The 17,345-nt window shown below is 49.2% G+C and overlaps 3 protein-coding genes across 3 annotated transcripts; 1 reads left to right on the forward strand and 2 right to left on the reverse strand.

Moving 5' to 3' along the window:
• Window positions 1-779: 779 nt before the first annotated feature.
• Window positions 780-4,778, reverse strand: atg14 (autophagy related 14). Its single transcript, XM_023951855.1, has 11 exons — window positions 4,276-4,778; window positions 3,990-4,052; window positions 3,868-3,910; window positions 3,701-3,782; window positions 3,388-3,625; window positions 3,035-3,264; window positions 2,841-2,958; window positions 2,679-2,769; window positions 2,455-2,540; window positions 2,079-2,253; window positions 780-1,596 (listed from the first exon to the last, which is right to left on the reverse strand). The coding sequence occupies exons 1-11, from the start codon at window positions 4,539-4,541 to the stop codon at window positions 1,474-1,476; spliced, it is 1,515 nt and encodes a 504-aa protein (XP_023807623.1). The 5' UTR covers window positions 4,542-4,778; the 3' UTR covers window positions 780-1,473.
• A 3,644-nt stretch (window positions 4,779-8,422) lies between these two features.
• On the forward strand, window positions 8,423-10,905 carry tbpl2 (TATA-box binding protein like 2). The gene is made up of 7 exons (XM_023951894.1): window positions 8,423-8,904; window positions 8,980-9,470; window positions 9,607-9,694; window positions 9,769-9,860; window positions 9,942-10,109; window positions 10,490-10,584; window positions 10,748-10,905. The coding sequence occupies exons 1-7, from the start codon at window positions 8,857-8,859 to the stop codon at window positions 10,822-10,824; spliced, it is 1,059 nt and encodes a 352-aa protein (XP_023807662.1). The 5' UTR covers window positions 8,423-8,856; the 3' UTR covers window positions 10,825-10,905.
• A 250-nt stretch (window positions 10,906-11,155) lies between these two features.
• Window positions 11,156-15,591, reverse strand: jmjd7 (jumonji domain containing 7). Its single transcript, XM_004082130.4, has 9 exons — window positions 15,380-15,591; window positions 15,060-15,213; window positions 14,831-14,969; window positions 14,644-14,758; window positions 13,529-13,585; window positions 13,260-13,355; window positions 13,108-13,184; window positions 12,873-13,032; window positions 11,156-11,355 (listed from the first exon to the last, which is right to left on the reverse strand). The coding sequence occupies exons 1-9, from the start codon at window positions 15,426-15,428 to the stop codon at window positions 11,267-11,269; spliced, it is 936 nt and encodes a 311-aa protein (XP_004082178.1). The 5' UTR covers window positions 15,429-15,591; the 3' UTR covers window positions 11,156-11,266.
• Between the last annotated feature and the right edge of the window lie 1,754 nt (window positions 15,592-17,345).

The following is a 17,345-nucleotide window of genomic DNA, read 5'->3' on the forward strand; positions in this document are numbered from 1 at the left end:
GGATAGCACAAGGGTTAAATAAACTTACCAAAAGCATCCTGAATAATAAATTAGACCACAGAGCACAAAATCGTATATTTATTCCTATAGTTTTTGATTTGCTGTAATAAATCGAGACAGATTTATTTATAAAACAAAGAAAAAGGGGCCCTAGTGGTCACTCAGTGAACTGATTCGGCTCCAGATGTTTTTCAGCTCGCGACTCAAAGGAGCTGAAAACGTTTCTCCATGGATAAGCCCCGCCTCCTATTTAAGCAGAGCTGCAATAGGCCCACCCTATGGAGGCATTTCAGCGCCTCCTGTTGTTGCTCCATGGTTATGTCACCTTAAAAAAAAGAACATTTTGTTCCTGGAACAGGTCGTTCCGTTGTTTTTTCCTTTCATTTTTTATCTTACATGTGAAGCGGTTTGTGTAGTTTCTCGTACAACACAAAATGTAAATCCCAAACCAAAAGCCAGTGTTTGGGGCCAGCAGAGTTCACCGGTTTAACCCGGTACTCCGATCTTTGCTCCACCTCTGCATGCCGATCATGACTAACGGGCTAATCCGGGCCGTAGCGGAAAGCCGCTCAGAGGATCTGCGTGAGCCAGTGTCACGTGCTGAGTGAAGCACATGGACAGGGGGACTAGCGCACTCCAAAAAAAACGCCACAGCGCCCTCTACTGGTAAATAAATGCCAAAGAAAAGGTTCCAATAGCTCCAGACGTTCCCATTGGAGACTTTTCCTCGAGGTCAGTTTGTGACACGTTTGGTTCCTTCGTAGACAAAGACGCATCAGTTCAGGAGCCCAAAAGTTTAGTTTAATGAAAAAATGAAGCAGAAATCAAACCAACTAAGCTCACTTGACAGAGATTTATACAACAACTGGGGGGAGAAGCTGAAACTTGGAGCAGCACAGAAAAATGAAACCTGCTGAGTTCGAGGTCTCCCTTTCACAGATTCTTCACAGAATCTCAGTTTATTATAAAAGCTAAACCTTAATTTCTCATCGAGTTTGAACATTTTAAAATGTGTAAAACGTTGAGGGGGGGTCAGATCAGGACTGGTCCAACCATTTCGAGTCTCAGGAAAAGTCTTCGGGACGATGAGAAGAACGCCGAGCAGTGGGCCTCACGTTTTCTCGCATCTGTTCCAAACCCAAAACTGGTTCTGGTACCAGCGCACAGTTTCCGCTGAGCTCCCGGACCGCTCTGACGCGAGCGGTTCAAAGTTCTGGTGGTTAGGAGACAAAACACCAGGATCTGGACCAGAGCAGCTGGAATTCAGTTTGTGAGGGGGCGGTCTGCCGTCGTCATGGCAACCCTCCCTGTTTCTGTCTTACAATAAAAAGAGCATCTCAGCGATGCTGTCAGCTTTACACACTGCTTAGGTTTTTTTTTTTTAACAGAGCCTCTGCAGAACCAGAGATCCAAGCAGCAGACAAGACCATCCAAGTCGGTGACCTCTGACCCCCCGCCCGCCCTCCGGCCGGATCAGCGCTGGCCGGTGTACGCCCTGAACCAGGAGGTGACGGAGGCAGCAGCAGATGAGATCATCCCACCGGTGTTAGCGGAGGGCTGAGAAACCTGCAGTGCACTCTGGGAAAGATCCATCGACTGAAGGAAGAAGAAAAGAGAAATTATGATGACAAAAGTCCAAAAACTCAACATCTTTGTTCAAAAAATGTCTGAAAGCATCTGTGCTTCCCCCTGGTGGTGGAGTTTAGGTATTGCTGCGTTTTGTTCACAGGTGAGGGAAAGATTAAAGCATCTGCACGGATGCAGACTTTGCTCCGTTTAGGTGTAGACCTGATGAGAAAGTTCCCACTTTCAGGGTTAAATGATGCTCCTACCCTCACAGAGGAGCCTAAGCTGTGTGTCTTCTGCTTAGTTGCTTAGTTTGAAACATTCAGGGGTTTGAAGGAGGATGGAGAGGAGAAGAAAACCTCCATCTGCCTTTCCTGATGCTACACATCTGAGTAGGAGCTGCTGGTTCTGGTAGAGGTCAGGCTGGCCGGGCCGTGAACCAAAGGTTCAAACATCACCACGGCAGAGAAGGTCTGGACCACATTCATCGGAACCAGAAGCAGAGCGCACACCTGGGATGGGATGTCGCAGAACCGCGGACTGGGCACGGTCTCCCAGTCGGTACCCAGGTCCGTCTCCTCGTCGGTCACCGCCTCGTCCCCGCTCTCCTCTGCCGAACCAGCCGCCTCCGGCTCCACAAACTCCATCGACTCCTCCAGGTCTGCGCTCACTTCAAACGGGCCGGTCCTGCAGAAAAGACAGAACCGGCTTCAGGTGGAGCTACAGCGGCCGGGAGCGAGCCACGATGCCCTCCAGATCTGCCCCTCGACTGAAAAATCATCTCAAAATGATCCAAAATCCAATGCTGACCGATCCAGAACCAGAAGAACAGATGGTCCTTCAAACCTCATCCACCAAACCCAGAGAAACACCTAAGGTCAGTCTCACCTGCCCAGGCTGTCGTTGTCCGGGTCCACCAGAAACATGATGTTCCTAAGGGTGTGATGTGGGTGGAGCTTATCGCTGTCCACGTGCTGAACACAAAACGTCAGGTTTTCATTGCAGTTTTGTAAAAGTGGAGCAGCTGTGTGTATGTGTGTGTGTGTGTGTGTGTGTGTGTGTGTGTGTGTGTGTGTGTGTGTGTGTGTAGTGGGTGTAGTGGGGGTTCTGACCTGAGAGAAGCAAAGGTGAAGGATGTTGGTGTTGAGTTTGTTCAGGGATCTGGTGAAGCGGTACCGGCTGAGGTTCTCCCCACAGAACTCGCTGAGGAACACAGCATGGTGGGTCAGGTGGACGGCGAGCTCCGCCCTCACCCGAGACCAGAGAGAGCTTACCTGTTGCAGAGCCTCTTGGGCAGGTTGACGTCGAGGATGTGTGAGAGGATGCTGACGAGCTGCGTGGCGTAGCACAGAGCGGCGCTGATGGTGTGGGCGGGGTTTATGTGGTCCAGCTCTGCGGAGACAAACGCAGATGTGTCATTTCTGATTTTTAAAGAATGCGTCTGGATTTTTTCCCAGCAGCCCCTCACCTGGCCCCTGGTTGGTGCTCTTCTCCTCCACCCAGCTGTAGTAGGCGGAGCAGTCTCCGTTGCTAGGTAAGGTAACGGGGGGGCCCGTGATGCTGATGCTCGTCTCTCCGTTCTGGTCGTCCCAAATCCAGCGGCCGGACAGGTAGGTGGTCCTGCGGGCCTCGGCCAGCTCCGTCACGGTGCTGGAGGTGAGCGCCGGGTCCGAGTCGGCCGTCACGTCTGCGGGGTCTCTGAGGGACGACAACAGGGGCGAAGGTCGGTCATAAAACCTCCCCCGAACCTCTGAGCCCAGCAGGAACGTGGTGGCTGACGCCTTCCACGCCTGTGCCTCTGACTCCGCCCCCCTCGCTCACCTGCTGCCCTGCTTCTCCTCCTGCATGGGGAAGATGCGGGTCGTGAGCTCCAGGGTGTGCTCGCGCCGGAGAGCGGCCAGCTGGCTCAGCTTGTTCTGCAGCTCTCGGGCGCGTCGCTCCAGCAGTTCCCCAAGGCGCCGGTTGTGCCGCTCGATTTTATCCCTTTTCTCCTGGTGGCGTACGGCCCGGCGCTGCAGCCGCTGGGCCTCCTCCTGGGAGCGCAGGAGGAGCTCCTTATCTGTTGAAGGAGGAGAGCAACCGTGAGTAAACCCGACTGAATCCAATCCCAGACGAGGAGGTGGGAGACACTCACCGTTCTTCACCTCCTCGTTGCCCCAGGCGACCGCTTCCTTCAGCTGCTCAATCTTGATCTTGCACAACATGATCTTCCATTTCTGAGGAAAAGCAAAAGGTCGTCATCAGAGGAGCCAAGAGGAGGAGGTGCTCGTCAGCTCCACGGAGGACGTGCAGCAAACTCACCACCTCATCAGCCTGCAGCCTCCCGTCCATCACCCGGAGGACACTGCCAAGACACACATGGACAGTTTTGCATAGAAGCTCCTGGAGTTAACCTGAACGTCTCACACCGTTCTCCTCCTCACCTCCGCTGCTGCTCCTCCTTCTCCTGCCTCAGCTCTGTCAGGCGCTCCAGCTTCTCTGAGTATCTGTGGAGACAAACATCTCCATGAACAAACTTGGCCCATAAATCAGAGGGGGAGTATTTTGGTGTTTCACGTGCGCCTGGTAACAGCTGCAGTGACTATAGTCACGTGACATCACATCCACCAATGACAGGGCTCAGAGACTCTGATAAACAACTGACTTTTAGCCCACAGGTACATTTAAATAAAAAATTTAAAAAAATGTATCACACAAGAACATGTTTACCTTTCAGTGTTTCTCCCGTCGAAGTAAACAAAGTCTCCGGCCTGCACGCAGCGCGCGCACGTGAGCCTGCGGCGGGACGTGGCGCACAGAGGACACCGCTCCACGGCCACGAACAGACCCTCCGCGTCGTCCACGGACTCCACCATCACTCCCCCCGGGGGGCAGGGCGCCGGCGAGGCGTGCGGCCGCGGCAGAGGCGGCTTAGCTTCGGCACAGGACGGGGCTCGATCCGGCCCGCGCGGGGGCAGTCCCGCGGAGGACGCCATGGCGCGACTAAGCTAACAGACGAAAAATGTGAAACACGGAGCACAAAACGCCGCGAGGCTCGGTTCTATGTCCGGAACAAGAAGGCAGTTCTTACTCCCGAACCCGCTGGGCACCGAGGACATAATTGAAGCCCCCTCAGGACGAACAAACGAACCTCAGAGAGAATTGTTTTTGTTTTGGTCAAGAGGATCCAAACTTCCGGTTTCCGGTTTCTTGGGGGCGGGGTCTTTGACGTCAAGCTAACGATCAAAGTTGAAAAGTAAAATACAGATATTTTATTAACATATATTTTTATCATAGACGTTAAAATGTTCCATTTTTTAAAATATTTTTTTAAATAAATATAATCAAATTTTTAGGAGTATCTCCCCGCCATATTCACTACAATTTATTTTTGTTTGTTTTTTTTTTGTTTGTTTTTTACCAGCTGAGCAGACAGATGAGAGCTGAAAGCCTCTTGTGTTGGACATTTTTTACTGTTACAATAGAGGTTATGAAACATTTGATACACTAGGTGTATATTTAAATAAACCCCTTTTGTAATTTAGGCTAAACTTCATTGATCTTACTCATGTCTGTAACAGTCTTTTGTTGGGCCAGATGGAAAAGAAAAGAAGAGAAGAGGAGAGAGGGATCCCGGGGGGGATGGGGGGTATAGGAGGGTGATTAAGGGGGGGGGGTGTACCGTGAAGCAGCATAAGGCAACAAGTTGCTGGATGTTTACAGTCAGGTTTATTAGTGATATAAATCTCCCCACACACCCAGACAGAGAGTGCAAGCCCCAGCCCAACCAGAAGAGCAGACGTCCGCCGCGCCGGTAGGGCCCAACGCGGGGCCCCCATACCAGGAGAGCACCCCCAGCCCCAGACAAGCAACCCACCACCACCCAGGAGTTCTGGGCATCCCCTCACCCCATCCTCCCATGGGCCAGGACAAGAGACCCGCCCTATGCTCCAGACAACCGCCCACCCAGTCCACGGTTGATCCAGGTGAGAGCAGGCCAGGGGCCAGCCACCCCTGCCCAGGAGAAAGATGCCTCAGAGCAGAAGGGGTCCACAAGAAGTGTTGTACCACGGCCGACCAGGCTCACCCACAGATGGAATTTGGAGAAGGTCAGCGCTCGAGAGCAAGGATCAGAACCCACACCACAGGAACACGGACACCCCCAGGCTCAGGTGTGATGTGAACCCCGGCCCCCGGTTTGCCATAGAGGACAGGGATCCCTCTCCCCACGTAGAGAGAAGGCCGCTGGGCCCAGGAATTCAGCACCCTCCCTGGGTGCTGACACGGCCGCCGTTGCCAAGGTCTTGGTACCCCCTACCAGGGATGGGGTAGGGGACAGATGGTTCGAGGTCCCACCTTCCTTGTGAAATGCATGTGTGTGTGCTTGTAAGCAATTGTGTGTGTGTGCATGAGTGTATGTGTGTTGGAGATTTTTAAAGGGGGGAAAAGGGTGTGTGTACTAAGGGGGTGCAGTTAAGATTGGTGGCCACCATATTGCGGGCAGTGATTTCCGGTGATTGCAGTGATTTCCCAGCACCCTCCCCTCCCACCAGGGGGGGTATTCCAGGAATCATGTTTAAACTACCCTGACTTTAATCCCGAACTCTGGCTGAAATCCACCTGAACTTGCTTACTCTGGGTATGTCGGGTCCAAAAGACCGGATAAGAGTTGGCGTAATTGCACTCGACTTGGTAACCCTGGGTTAATGCACGTGCATGTCAAGTACATAAAGACATTCTCAATGGATCGTCGATTTCCGGAGTCACCATGGAAACGCGTGGTGAAAAAAAAGAAAGCGCTACACTTCAGTGAGACAGAGTCGGAGATTTTAATGACTGCATATGAAGATTATAAGACCATCAAAAAAGTAACACGGCTGCATCATCAGAAGAAAGAGTTTCTGCTTCTAGTAGAAGAACAGACAATGTAATTCCACAAGTTTCTGATCTTATTTCCATTTTCATTTGACGCATATATATATATATATATATATATATACACATATCTTATCCAATTTTACCAACTTAGATGAATTACTTCTATTGGTAACAAGTAATTGAGTTAAATTTATTCAACCTAATTTCTTACGTCTATAAAACTCAATAATTGTTTATACAACTCAAATTTACATATTTATCTAACTACATGTCATATTACTCCAATTCAATTAATCTTTTTTCCATCTTGATTAATTATAATTCTTGAAATCTCATATGTCTAAGTTTGAGCCGGCAGATATGCTCATTTGTATAACAATAAAAAGAACGGAAAAAAATGCACAGAGAGCATAAATTATTCTAGGGATTTTCCATCATTGTCATTACAGTGATTGATGGTAGGGGTGCTATTTAAACTCATCATCCTCTCCCCTTCCTCTCACTTATGGTGCAGAGAATAAAGCTTAGGACAAATAACTAGACAAAACACAGTAAAACAGCTAAACAACTAAACACATTTGGTCAAAAACCCACACTTAAACCCAAATCCGTCCAGACAGGCAAAGGGAATGGTATCCCACAATCCCTTGTGGTGCCGATCTAACAGCAGCACCAAAGTTAAACCTACCTAATTGAAATAATTTGAATGAAAGTAAAATAACTGCCTCAAAGCTACATGTAACTTTTAAGCTCACATAACTAAAAAAATTTTTTATCTTAACTGAAGCAAATAATTAAATGAGATCAAATTAAAAACTTTATTTTTCCAACATCCATATGTGGTCTTATCAGGAAAAAGTATTATTTGAGCTTCTTCATCCACTAAATCATCTTAAAATGGACACCCCATGCTGCTTCACCTCTCTGAAAACAAACTAAACCTGCTCCAGACCAGGTTATGTTCAGAGCATGTGTTGCTATGGCAACTTGACATACCCTGAAACATACCTCCATTTCTGGAACAGAAAGCTGAGGTTATCAACTTCCTTAGCCTCAAACTTACCGTGGGAGCTAGCATAACCTGCTTTCTGGAATACCCCCCTGGGGTCCTACATGTCTAAGGTGGAATTAAAACCGAGAGGGTGGGGGGCGATCCCATACGACAACCAGGGGAGGGGGAACACCGCCAAGTGACTCCTCCAAGGTGCATTGCAGGCTGACCCCCCCCCCCACCCCCCCCATCACCCTTATAAGTGATTATATAAGGAAAAGGGTAAATGGGGGACAGCTGGTTGACTGTCCCCGGGTGATGAGACAACCGTCCCCCAGCCCCCGCCCCCAGCATTGTCCCCAGGTCTCCTCAGCCCAGGGGCCCCATCCCCTGAAGCGCCAAGCCTCCAGGCCCCACACCCCTCACCCCACAAAAGGAGAGAGGAGCCAAGAAACCGCCGTATTCACAACAATTTCAACAAGAAGGAGCTGCATTTCCAGAGATACTGCAGGGTTGGTGCCATATCGCTGAATGAAAATGAAACTTGAAGGGTAATAATTGGCATAAAAATAATTAAATAAAGAAATGATCAAAGTTGACCGTAAATAAATTGAAAAAAGCATAATAAAAAAAAAAGATTTGTTAAAAAATGTCAGAGCCGGGTATCAAACCAGCGAGCTTCTGCACCAAGGATTCCCCCATGTATTTCAATGGAGGCAAAAATCCTGGAAAACCTGGAATATTTTGAAAAGTTCAAGGATATGAAGGACCAAAAGTCACAGCTGGAAAAAAATTAAAGAGCTGAAGGAGCTGAACATTTGAAAAGGTGAATGGTTGAAATAGCTAAAAAATTGGAGAAGGAGTTAAGTGACAAAACATGGCAGAAGATACTAGAATAAAGTAACAGGAAAACAATGGGTTGAAAACTTCATAGCGTTCAACCAATAAAGAAATAATCAGAAATGTAATTTTATGCTAATTTTTATGTATAAATGTCATCCATCATTGGAAAAATGCTTCAAGAACATGTTAAAAACTCCAAATTCCTCTGAGTGGATCTTTGATCTCAACAACCTTCAGCCTCTTATCTGTAAGGTTCTACTAACTAGTACTACAGTGAAATACTTCTACTATTTCCATGGCATCCCCACAATCACACAAAAACCGTGAGATGTCTCCTGATCAAATGAAGTGTTCCAAAAAGAAAACCCTGCTCTTCCATTCGACAGTTTGGCCTTACATCTGAGCGAGAATCCTCCACAAAACCAGACACAAGTCCTGGTTCTGCTGTTTTCCTGCTTCATCACATCGTACGACGTTCAGGTGCAGGCGGGTGGCCTCAGCTGTCAGGACTGAGTGCTCTCAGCTGTGAAGCTGCTGCTGCTGCTTTGTCTTAACTCTGGAGCTGAAAGGTCCAGATCGGCTTTAAAAGTTGAAGCGTCATGGACGAGTCGGCTCTAGAGAGGTACTTTGATGAGTCCATCATACATGTGAGTCGGTGAATTTATGTTTACAGCTGGGGCCTGGTGGCTGGACGTGACCTCACGGTTCAGGTGTGTCTGCAGGACTCCAACTTTGTGTTGGAGGAGGAGCTTGAGCTCCAAGGGCCCCGGCGGGTCCTCTCCTCCACCCCCTCTGCACAGCGCCCCTCCCAGCTGGCGCCAAAGTCCAGAGCAACCGGAAGATCGGGCGACGACTTGGACCTCAGCTTCCTGCCGGATGAGCTCGGCGGTCAGAATGGGCCTGGGTTTAGCAGCACAGGTGTGCTCACCTGCTCTCAGGCTGTTCCTCCAGAGACGAAGGTCCCCAACGACGGAGCAGCAGGTGGGGGCTCTGATCCTGTGGAGGAGCGGCCTGAAGCTCCAGAGCTTTCTCAGGACAGTGGCGTCTCTCTGGACTGCAGCGCTCTGGCGTCCGCCGCAGCCAGGCCGTTGCAGCGCACCCCTGCGGCAGAGCTCAGCACGGCGGCCTCGCCCTTCTGCGTGATGACCCCCATGACCCCTATGACCCCCATGACGCCGGTCACTGAGGGATCAGGAATTGTCCCCCAGCTGCAGTGAGTTTCAGGGTCTGAACACACCTCCCACACGTTCTCAGCTTCAGACTCCGCCTCCAGCAGAGCCTGACGGCCGGCGCCCCTCACTGCTATGCATCCGTTCTAGCTGAGGTTGTGATCTTTGGTCTTCACGAAGGAACATCGTTTCCACGGTGACCCTGGGATGTCCTCTGGATCTGAAGTTTATCGCCCGCCAGGCCAGAAACGCAGAGTACAACCCGAAGGTGCAGATTCTCGCCCTGGCTCCATCGCTTCAGTCTTTTTTTACTCCACGTTCCGTCAACTCTGTGTGTTTCAGCGCTTCGCGGCGGTCATCATGAGAATCCGTGAGCCCAGGACCACGGCGCTCATCTTCAGCTCAGGGAAGATGGTCTGCACGGGGGCCAAGAGGTCAGTGGGTGGGAATCGAACGTGTAACTCAAAACTGGTGATGATGTCATCAAAGAAGTTTGTGTGCGCATTTCCACGCAGTGAGGAGGAGTCGCGACTGGCGGCTCGGAAGTACGCACGGGTGGTCCAAAAGCTGGGATTCTCGGCTCGCTTTCTGGAGTTTAAGATCCAGAACATGGTGGCCAGCTGTGACGTCTGCTTCCCCATCAGGCTGGAGGGGCTGGTTCTGACCCACCAGCAGTTCAGCAGGTACCAATCCCACCAGCATCCCACTAATTCCTGGACCTCCTGCTGATTTCCTAAGATGCTCCTCTGCTTTTTTTTGGACCACATTTCTGTTCCTTCCTGAAAGAAACATTCGATCTTATGGCCCGTCGACTCATGTTCTGATCCGGATTCGAGGATCTGGACTTTCTTCTTAACTTTTTCTTTTGTGAACATCTTCATCCATCCTGGGAGGACTTGAACTGTTTTCTCCTGGAGTTAGATGCTGGTTTCAACTCATTGTTCACAGATCAGGGGTGAATCTTCACATTAGACAAGTTTAAGTTTGGATCTTCTGATGGGAACCAGAGCGGGCCGACTATCTTTTTTTTTTTTTTGTCTGAAGATCCCCTTCTCCTCCACAGTTACGAACCCGAGCTGTTTCCGGGCCTCATCTATCGGATGGTGAAGCCTCGGATCGTCCTGCTCATCTTCGTCTCTGGGAAGGTGGTTCTGACCGGTAGGAGAACCTAGAGATGGATTGTGCTGACCTTCTAGAAGGTCTTTGTCCAGGACTGTGAAAACTGTCTGTCATGCAGCAGGTTGTGTTCAGGTACAGTCTGTAAAATTCAGCTCTGTTTCCATCCCTGTGTGTGTTTTTTTTTTTGTTTGTTTTTTTCCAGGAGCGAAAGAGCGAGCAGAAATCTACGAGGCCTTCGAGAACATCTATCCCATCTTGAAGGGCTTCAGGAAACAGTGAGAGTCTCTCTAATCGAAAGAATTCAGAGTTTATGTCAAACGCGTTTCCACCTTTACAGAAAATAAATGTGTTGTAACGGAACTTCAGTCTTTTGTTTCTCCCTCTGAAAGGCCGGGTCTGGCTTCACTAGTCTGGATCCTCCAGCATTCTTTCAGGTCTAGAATGGAGCAGTTCACTTCAGACCCGGACCTGGAAGGTCTGCTCTTCTTCGCTGATCAGCTGCAGCTCTCATCTTCAAAGCTTCGCCCGTCAAGCCCACAGGATGGACCTCTTCACGAACCAGATGGAGGATGTGGGCTTATCAGAAGTCAGAAAAAGACGAGACCTCTTCACACATTTACCAAGAGTTTTTATTTCGCATTAAAATTCAACATTTACATGTCACATTTTCAGCAGTTCACCTCCAGGGGGCGCTGCTACCCGCAGGTCAAAGCTCCTGGTGTCACGTTGACCTGGAGGCTTCACTCAGCGCCTCCAGCAGCTGGAAGTAGTTATACTTGATGTCATAGTCCATGTCGTACCAGAAGTTCACTGGAAAAAAATGAGAACCACATTCTTACGGCGGCCAGAACTTCTGCAAGTTCTGTGCAGAACGAACGGTTCTCTATGGGGTAAGATAACTGCCAAAATGAAACTTGCATGTGGACAAAGTTTGTGCACAAAACGAAAAAAGATTTAGGTTTAACATCTCTGCTGGGAATACGACAAAAATACGTCACGGATTTACAGACGTGGTCACAAAACATCGACTTGGCCTGACCCCTCATCTGCTCACTGGTTAAAACGGACGACCACAGGATCACTGAACTGCAGTCGCCTGCGCAGCTGCAGCCGGGCCAATCTTCTCCTCATGACGACTGATTTGAACGTTGCTTATGAACGACAGAGTTCGGCAACGATTCAACTGATCGATTACAAATCGATCAGTTCTTCTGGTGTTCCACATCTTCTGACACATCTTCTGACTAACTGTAGAAAAATGAACAAGGTGCTGTTGCGGACTGAGCTGGGAGGTCAGTGAACGCACCACGCAGAGACGTTTGTCGGCCCTGGGTTCTGTCAATCAAGCTGTTGGGGGTTTTCAGGGAATAAAGGGGTGGGTGCATGAGACAGCGTTAAGGCGTCAGAGGAGCGTAGTTCCGCTCAGAAATAAAAATAACTAAAATAAAAACTTTTCGGTTGAAAGCTGGACAGTATCGGTTACAGCCGACAGTAACCACAAAATAAAGGGACTTTATCACAAGAAAATGAATTTTGTTTAGTTAAAGAGTAGGGTGGTTGCTTCTGTAACAAACCCGTAAATATGATATCGTTGGGTATGTCCTAATTGGAGGGTGGCGTTCTTCCTGCTGACATCACAGCGCCGAGACAAGCGCCGTCCAAATTCAACGACTCCTTCAAATGCGGCCAACGAATACGGCCTTCTTTACCCCCCCCGATTCCAAAGATCGGTCTGGTGTTTCCTTCTATGCTGTGCGTATCCCAAGATGCATTGCGGCCGAACCCGGAGATTTTCTGACAACAATGGCGCGGACTGTGAAGCCGGACCTGGAGTTGGAATTGATTACACCTTTTTATGATTACAGCTCCAAGATTTAAAGTTGGATCAAATAAACCAGGAACATTTTGAGCTCGGTGGCCGGTTCACTACCCCTCTCTGTTCGGGACTCACGGTTGCTAGGCGACAGGACATTCGCCGATGTGACGGCAGAAATGATCTAAAGGCCAGACTCGTCCAAATTCCCAGCTGTTAACATCCGGCCTACCCGCTGGACGAAGGCCGCGGCCTTTGAAGGATGCAGCCCTGGAATTCGGACGCACGCTTTGTCTTATTGTTCATAAAACTAGTCTCTTGTTTACTACATCGTTGACACAAGATGCATTTTTGACAGTAATTTAACGGGAGTGTGTGATTTTTTTTTTTTTTCTTTGAGCATGTGTTTTATTCTGACCCCGTAGTTCTCCGTCAGGCTGCACATCAAACGGAACCATCTCTGTTCCTCCGAGCGCTCTCGTGAGGGCGGCGTGGTGCGTTCAGGGGCGCTTACCTGCGATGCAGCCGTGTGACTGTCGAACGTGGTGGAACCACAGCGACGGCAGGTACAGCATCTCGCCGGCCTTCACGCTGCAGCAGACCGGCCGAGCCCACCGGTACTGGGGGAACCGCTCCAGATCCGGGTCCAACGGGTCCAGAGGGATCCATGGGACCTAAAAGGGGGCCGGAGGGTCTTAAGTGATTCCAATACAGCTGACAAAATCAAACAGGATCAAATCAAAACACACCTTCTTTGAGTCGCCCTGGTCCACGATCTCAAACTCGCCGTCGTCACGCAGGTGGTAAATAGCCGGCTGGTACATGTCTGACGGACACGGTTACCATGGTTACTGCAGGAGAAGGGGAGGTTGATGACTTGGAGGGCGTGCGCAGGGGTTACCGTAGGGGATGAAGGGCCGGTCGGTGGGCGGCAGCAGGACGAAGCGCTTCTCTCCAGAGACGACGCAGTACAGGTTCTCGTACGGATCCTTGTGCACTGAAAGAGACGGCGACGTGAGGCGGAGAAGCTCTGATCCGGCAGAACCACCAGACGCTCTGATCCGGCAGAACCGCGAGAGGCCGAGAAGGCTCAAGGAACCAGGCGGACACAACAGACACGTCCAACACATCAGAGGAACGCGACGGGAACATGTGATGCTGAGGTCTTACTGGACGTGACGGCGTTTCCGTCTCCGAGCCAAAAGTTGACGGCGTCTGGTGACCTTCCTGTTGGGGAGAACAGGAAGGATCTTTTTTTCTATTTTAATGAACAATTGTAGAAAACAATACACAAATACAACATTTATTAGTATACAATATAATAAAACACAACAGTTCTGAAAACAAAACATTGTTTAGATCTTTTGAAAATCTTAACTATTAGAACAAAATTATACTAATATACATTATTTAAACAAACTGCTGTTCAATAATAATCAAATAAAGCAAATCACAGAAGAAAATAAGTAACTAAAAATAAGAATTAGAAGAAAAAAAAAATAGAAACGCGAGAGTTAACTTATGTCACTAATCCAAAAGATTCACAGATGTGAGCTTTTGTATTTTTTTAAGCAGAAATTAATTTTAAATATTGCAGCAGTTCCACTTTCAGTCACAAGAATTCAGGTTTTTTATTAGCAAATCTACTTTGCAAAAATGAAATTTAGCTTTGAATAACAACATTCATTCAATCATCTTCTTCCATTTATCCCGGCCACTTGTGGGCGAAGGCAGGGGGCGCCGAAGGCAGGGGGCGCCGAAGGCAGGGGGCACCCTGGACAGGTCGCCACTCTGTCGCAGGGTGGAGTGTCCACAATCGCACACCCACGCACGGTCACACTCACACTCACACTCACACCTACGGACAATTTAGAGCAACCAATTGACCTATGAAGCATGTTTTTGGACGCATGCACGGGCAGAACATGCAAACTCCACACACGACCTTCTTTCTGTGAGGAAAAAGCGCTAACCACTGCGCCACCGTACCGCCTGAATAACAACATATTTATTCATTTTTTTAAAAGAAAGCATCACGATTTTTTTTTTGTTAAACTATGAAAACCAAATAGGATATTTTTATATTAGAGCTGAAAATCCGATAAAAAATGGAGTCGGTGATGAATTTGCGGATGTTTTTCCATAAGTTGTCAGTGACCAGAATAAAGGAGAGCATGTTTCTGGTTGCTTCTGGCAGAATTTCAAGTCCACTTTAAATTTCGATCAGTGATGCTTTGCTGGATGTAATCTGTGAATTGGTTTGAATGAGATTCCTTTGATCTCACCGAGCGCCGCGCTCATCCAGGACACGTCGGGCTCCACGTCGCCCAGCAGCTCGGGCAGCTCCTGCAGCAGGTTGGAGCACTGCTTCTGGACGTAGAAGACTCCGGGCTCCTGCACCTGAGGAGGGGAGCTCACAGGTGAGGGGTGGCTCCTCCCACAATGCTGCCACCCCCACCTGCAGGTTCTCACCTTTCCTTCAATGATGTCCAGCACAGACGCCACGCTCATCTGTCGCTCCTCTGGCATCACAAATCGGTCCCCCACCACGGCGTCGGCGAAGCCATTCGGGGTCACGGCCACGCTGATGACCTTTGACCCTATCTTCTGCCTGCAGACAGAGAAGGGTCACCCCCAGCTTGTGGTCCCTACTCCCCTCCACTCAGGGGGAGGAGCTGTAGATCACGTGACTCTCTCCCACCTGAGGTACTCCGGGGTCCACCTGGACAGCGCCGCCCAGTGGCGGAAGGCGTCGCGGATGATGCAGGGCTTGTTCTGCCCGATCCAGTCCCGGTAGAACTGCAGCGGTTCGGGCGGTCCGTCCAGGTACGGCACGGACTGGTTCAGGTACAGATCTGTGAAACGGGGTCGAGTCAGAGTCAGCTGGCTGGTGACGTGCTCCCAGAACAACCCATCACCGGCATCAGCAGAACTTAATCGAACCGGACCTGCAGGACTAGGAGCTCTGGTGCAGCTTAAACTACAAGAAACTCTTCTGGCGTCGGAACCGGAAGTGCTCACCGTGAGCCTCCAAGGAGAACTCCGTTAGCCGCTCCCGAACTTTTTCCATCGATGAAGACCGATCAGAACCGAGTCGAGTCCTGGTCGGTTCGGGTGGGCAGCATGGGGCTCACTCAGTAGAAGGGGGGCTTCTGTGCCACTTCCGGGGGGATATTTACGTCACACACCATCCTGTGACAAATCTCTGGCGCCCTCTAGTGTCAGCTGTTGGTAACGTCTCAACCAAAAACCAAAAACAAACTTTAACCAAACATTCAGAACAAAATGACATAAAAAAAAGATAAAAATTAAACTCTTCAGGTTTCTTTATTAAAATAATTAATGTCGTTCTAGATGTTGAGATGTTTAAATTTAAGTACAATTTGTTTTTAATTTCACGAATGATCACATGAAAATCCACTTTTAAAAACACATTTTGAATATATATTTGTGTATTTTGTAAAATAATGTTCACACCTAAATATTTTGGACTTTGAAAACATTTGTTTTTGCAATACCAGTGTGTTCTTATGTTGAAAAAAAACTATTATTATGGCAGAAAAACCCAACTGATTTCTGTAACTGGATTTGAATGATTGTTTTTACATTAAAATGTAGAATTAGACAAAACCAACAATTAACTGTACACCACCAAATGAATAAGTAAAAAGAGACGTGAAAACATGAAAGAAAATGTTTTAACGTCTTTTTTTTCTTCTTTTTTTTTTTTTTAACTTGTCCTGTCCAACAGCTGGGCAGGCAGATGAGAGCTGAGGGCCTCTTGTGTTGGACATATTTTACTTTAACAAGAGGGGTTATTAATCTTCAGACAAACCAAAGGTATGTCTGAATAAACCCCTTTTGTAATTGAGGCCAAACTTTATTCATTTCAATCATGTTTGAAAATCTTTGGTGTTGGACCGGACGGAAAAGGAAAGAAGGGAAGAAGAGAGAAGGACGTTAGAGAGAGGGGGGGTAGGGGGTGATAATAGGAGGGGAAGGGGGGTAAGACCATGAAGCAGCATAGAGCAGACAGGCTTACGGGTTGTTTATCGTTACGGTACAGTTCAAATGTATTACAAAAGGGGCGGGGCCTGTCCACACACACTCAAATATTATCAACACACCTGCTAGCTGCAAAAAAATGTTCACATGTCAACATGCACACAAAACAGATAGTGTTCACGAACGCATACCTATGCCTTTAAACCAACTAGTGTGAAATCTTTCATTCATTTAATCATGCAAACTATTAGTGCAAAGGTGAGCTAACACCTGTGCTCAGGTGAGTGTTTATGTTCTTCTAAAATGGATGGTGGAATGTGAAAAGAAGGAGGAGGAGCGCCCAGCCACCCCCACACCCAGACCCCCGCCGCAGCAGCAGCAGCAGCCGGAATTCCCCCAACGCCATACGGGAACAGGCAGGGAACAACCGCCCCCCGGGCGACCAAGACCGCCACCCAGGCCAGGGCCAGCAGGACCGCCGCGAGGCCCCCAGAGCAAGAGAGCAGGGAGGCGCGGAGGGAAAGAGAGCGCCGCCCCAGCCCAGCCAGGAAAGCAGCCCCCCGCCGCGCCGGAAGAGCCCAACGCAGGGCCCCACCGGAGAGGGACGGCCACAGCCCCAGACGAGCACCCCACCACCACCCAGGAGTTCGAGGCATCCCCCCGCCCCGACCCCAGGTACGAGCCAGGACCCCCCACGGGAGACCCGCTCCGCACTCCAGGCAGCCACCCACCCGGCCCACGGTTGGTCCAGGGAGGAGCAAGGCAGGGGCCCGCCGCGGGGGGCGGGCGGGCGTCTTTTTTTTCATATACCCATCAATATTCTGAATTTATCCAAATTTTTAATTCTAAATTTTCAAACTTGCATAGATGTGTGAACATCCTGCTATGATAGGAATGTGACGTTTCCCTTCCACGGACCTCCACCTTAATGTGGTGCAGAACAATCAGGCTGCAGAGAAACAAAAGGCAGCAAAGAGGCTGA

Source organism: Oryzias latipes, chromosome 22 (genome assembly GCF_002234675.1).
Source record: "Oryzias latipes chromosome 22, ASM223467v1".
NCBI lineage: Eukaryota > Metazoa > Chordata > Actinopteri > Beloniformes > Adrianichthyidae > Oryzias > Oryzias latipes.

What these genes read in the sequence shown, in the direction of transcription:
- atg14 (XM_023951855.1), bottom strand. Translation starts at nt 4,541, where the DNA reads ATGGCGTCCTCCGCGGGACTGCCCCCGCGCGGGCCGGATCGAGCCCCG. An exon ending in AAGGAGGAGCAGCAGCGGAG is followed by an intron (nt 3,911 to 3,989) that starts GTGAGGAGGAGA and finishes GTGTCTTGGCAG; the next exon opens with TGTCCTCCGGGTGATGGACG. An exon ending in CCCAAGAGGCTCTGCAACAG is followed by an intron (nt 2,770 to 2,840) that starts GTAAGCTCTCTC and finishes TGTGTTCCTCAG; the next exon opens with CGAGTTCTGTGGGGAGAACC.
- jmjd7 (XM_004082130.4), bottom strand. Translation starts at nt 15,428, where the DNA reads ATGGAAAAAGTTCGGGAGCGGCTAACGGAGTTCTCCTTGGAGGCTCAC. An exon ending in CTGGATGAGCGCGGCGCTCG is followed by an intron (nt 13,586 to 14,643) that starts GTGAGATCAAAG and finishes TCTCCCCAACAG; the next exon opens with GAAGGTCACCAGACGCCGTC. An exon ending in GTCACACGGCTGCATCGCAG is followed by an intron (nt 11,356 to 12,872) that starts GTAAGCGCCCCT and finishes ATTTTTTTCCAG; the next exon opens with TGAACTTCTGGTACGACATG.
- tbpl2 (XM_023951894.1), top strand. Translation starts at nt 8,857, where the DNA reads ATGGACGAGTCGGCTCTAGAGAGGTACTTTGATGAGTCCATCATACAT. An exon ending in TTGATGAGTCCATCATACAT is followed by an intron (nt 8,905 to 8,979) that starts GTGAGTCGGTGA and finishes GTGTGTCTGCAG; the next exon opens with GACTCCAACTTTGTGTTGGA. An exon ending in GGAATTGTCCCCCAGCTGCA is followed by an intron (nt 9,471 to 9,606) that starts GTGAGTTTCAGG and finishes GTCTTCACGAAG; the next exon opens with GAACATCGTTTCCACGGTGA.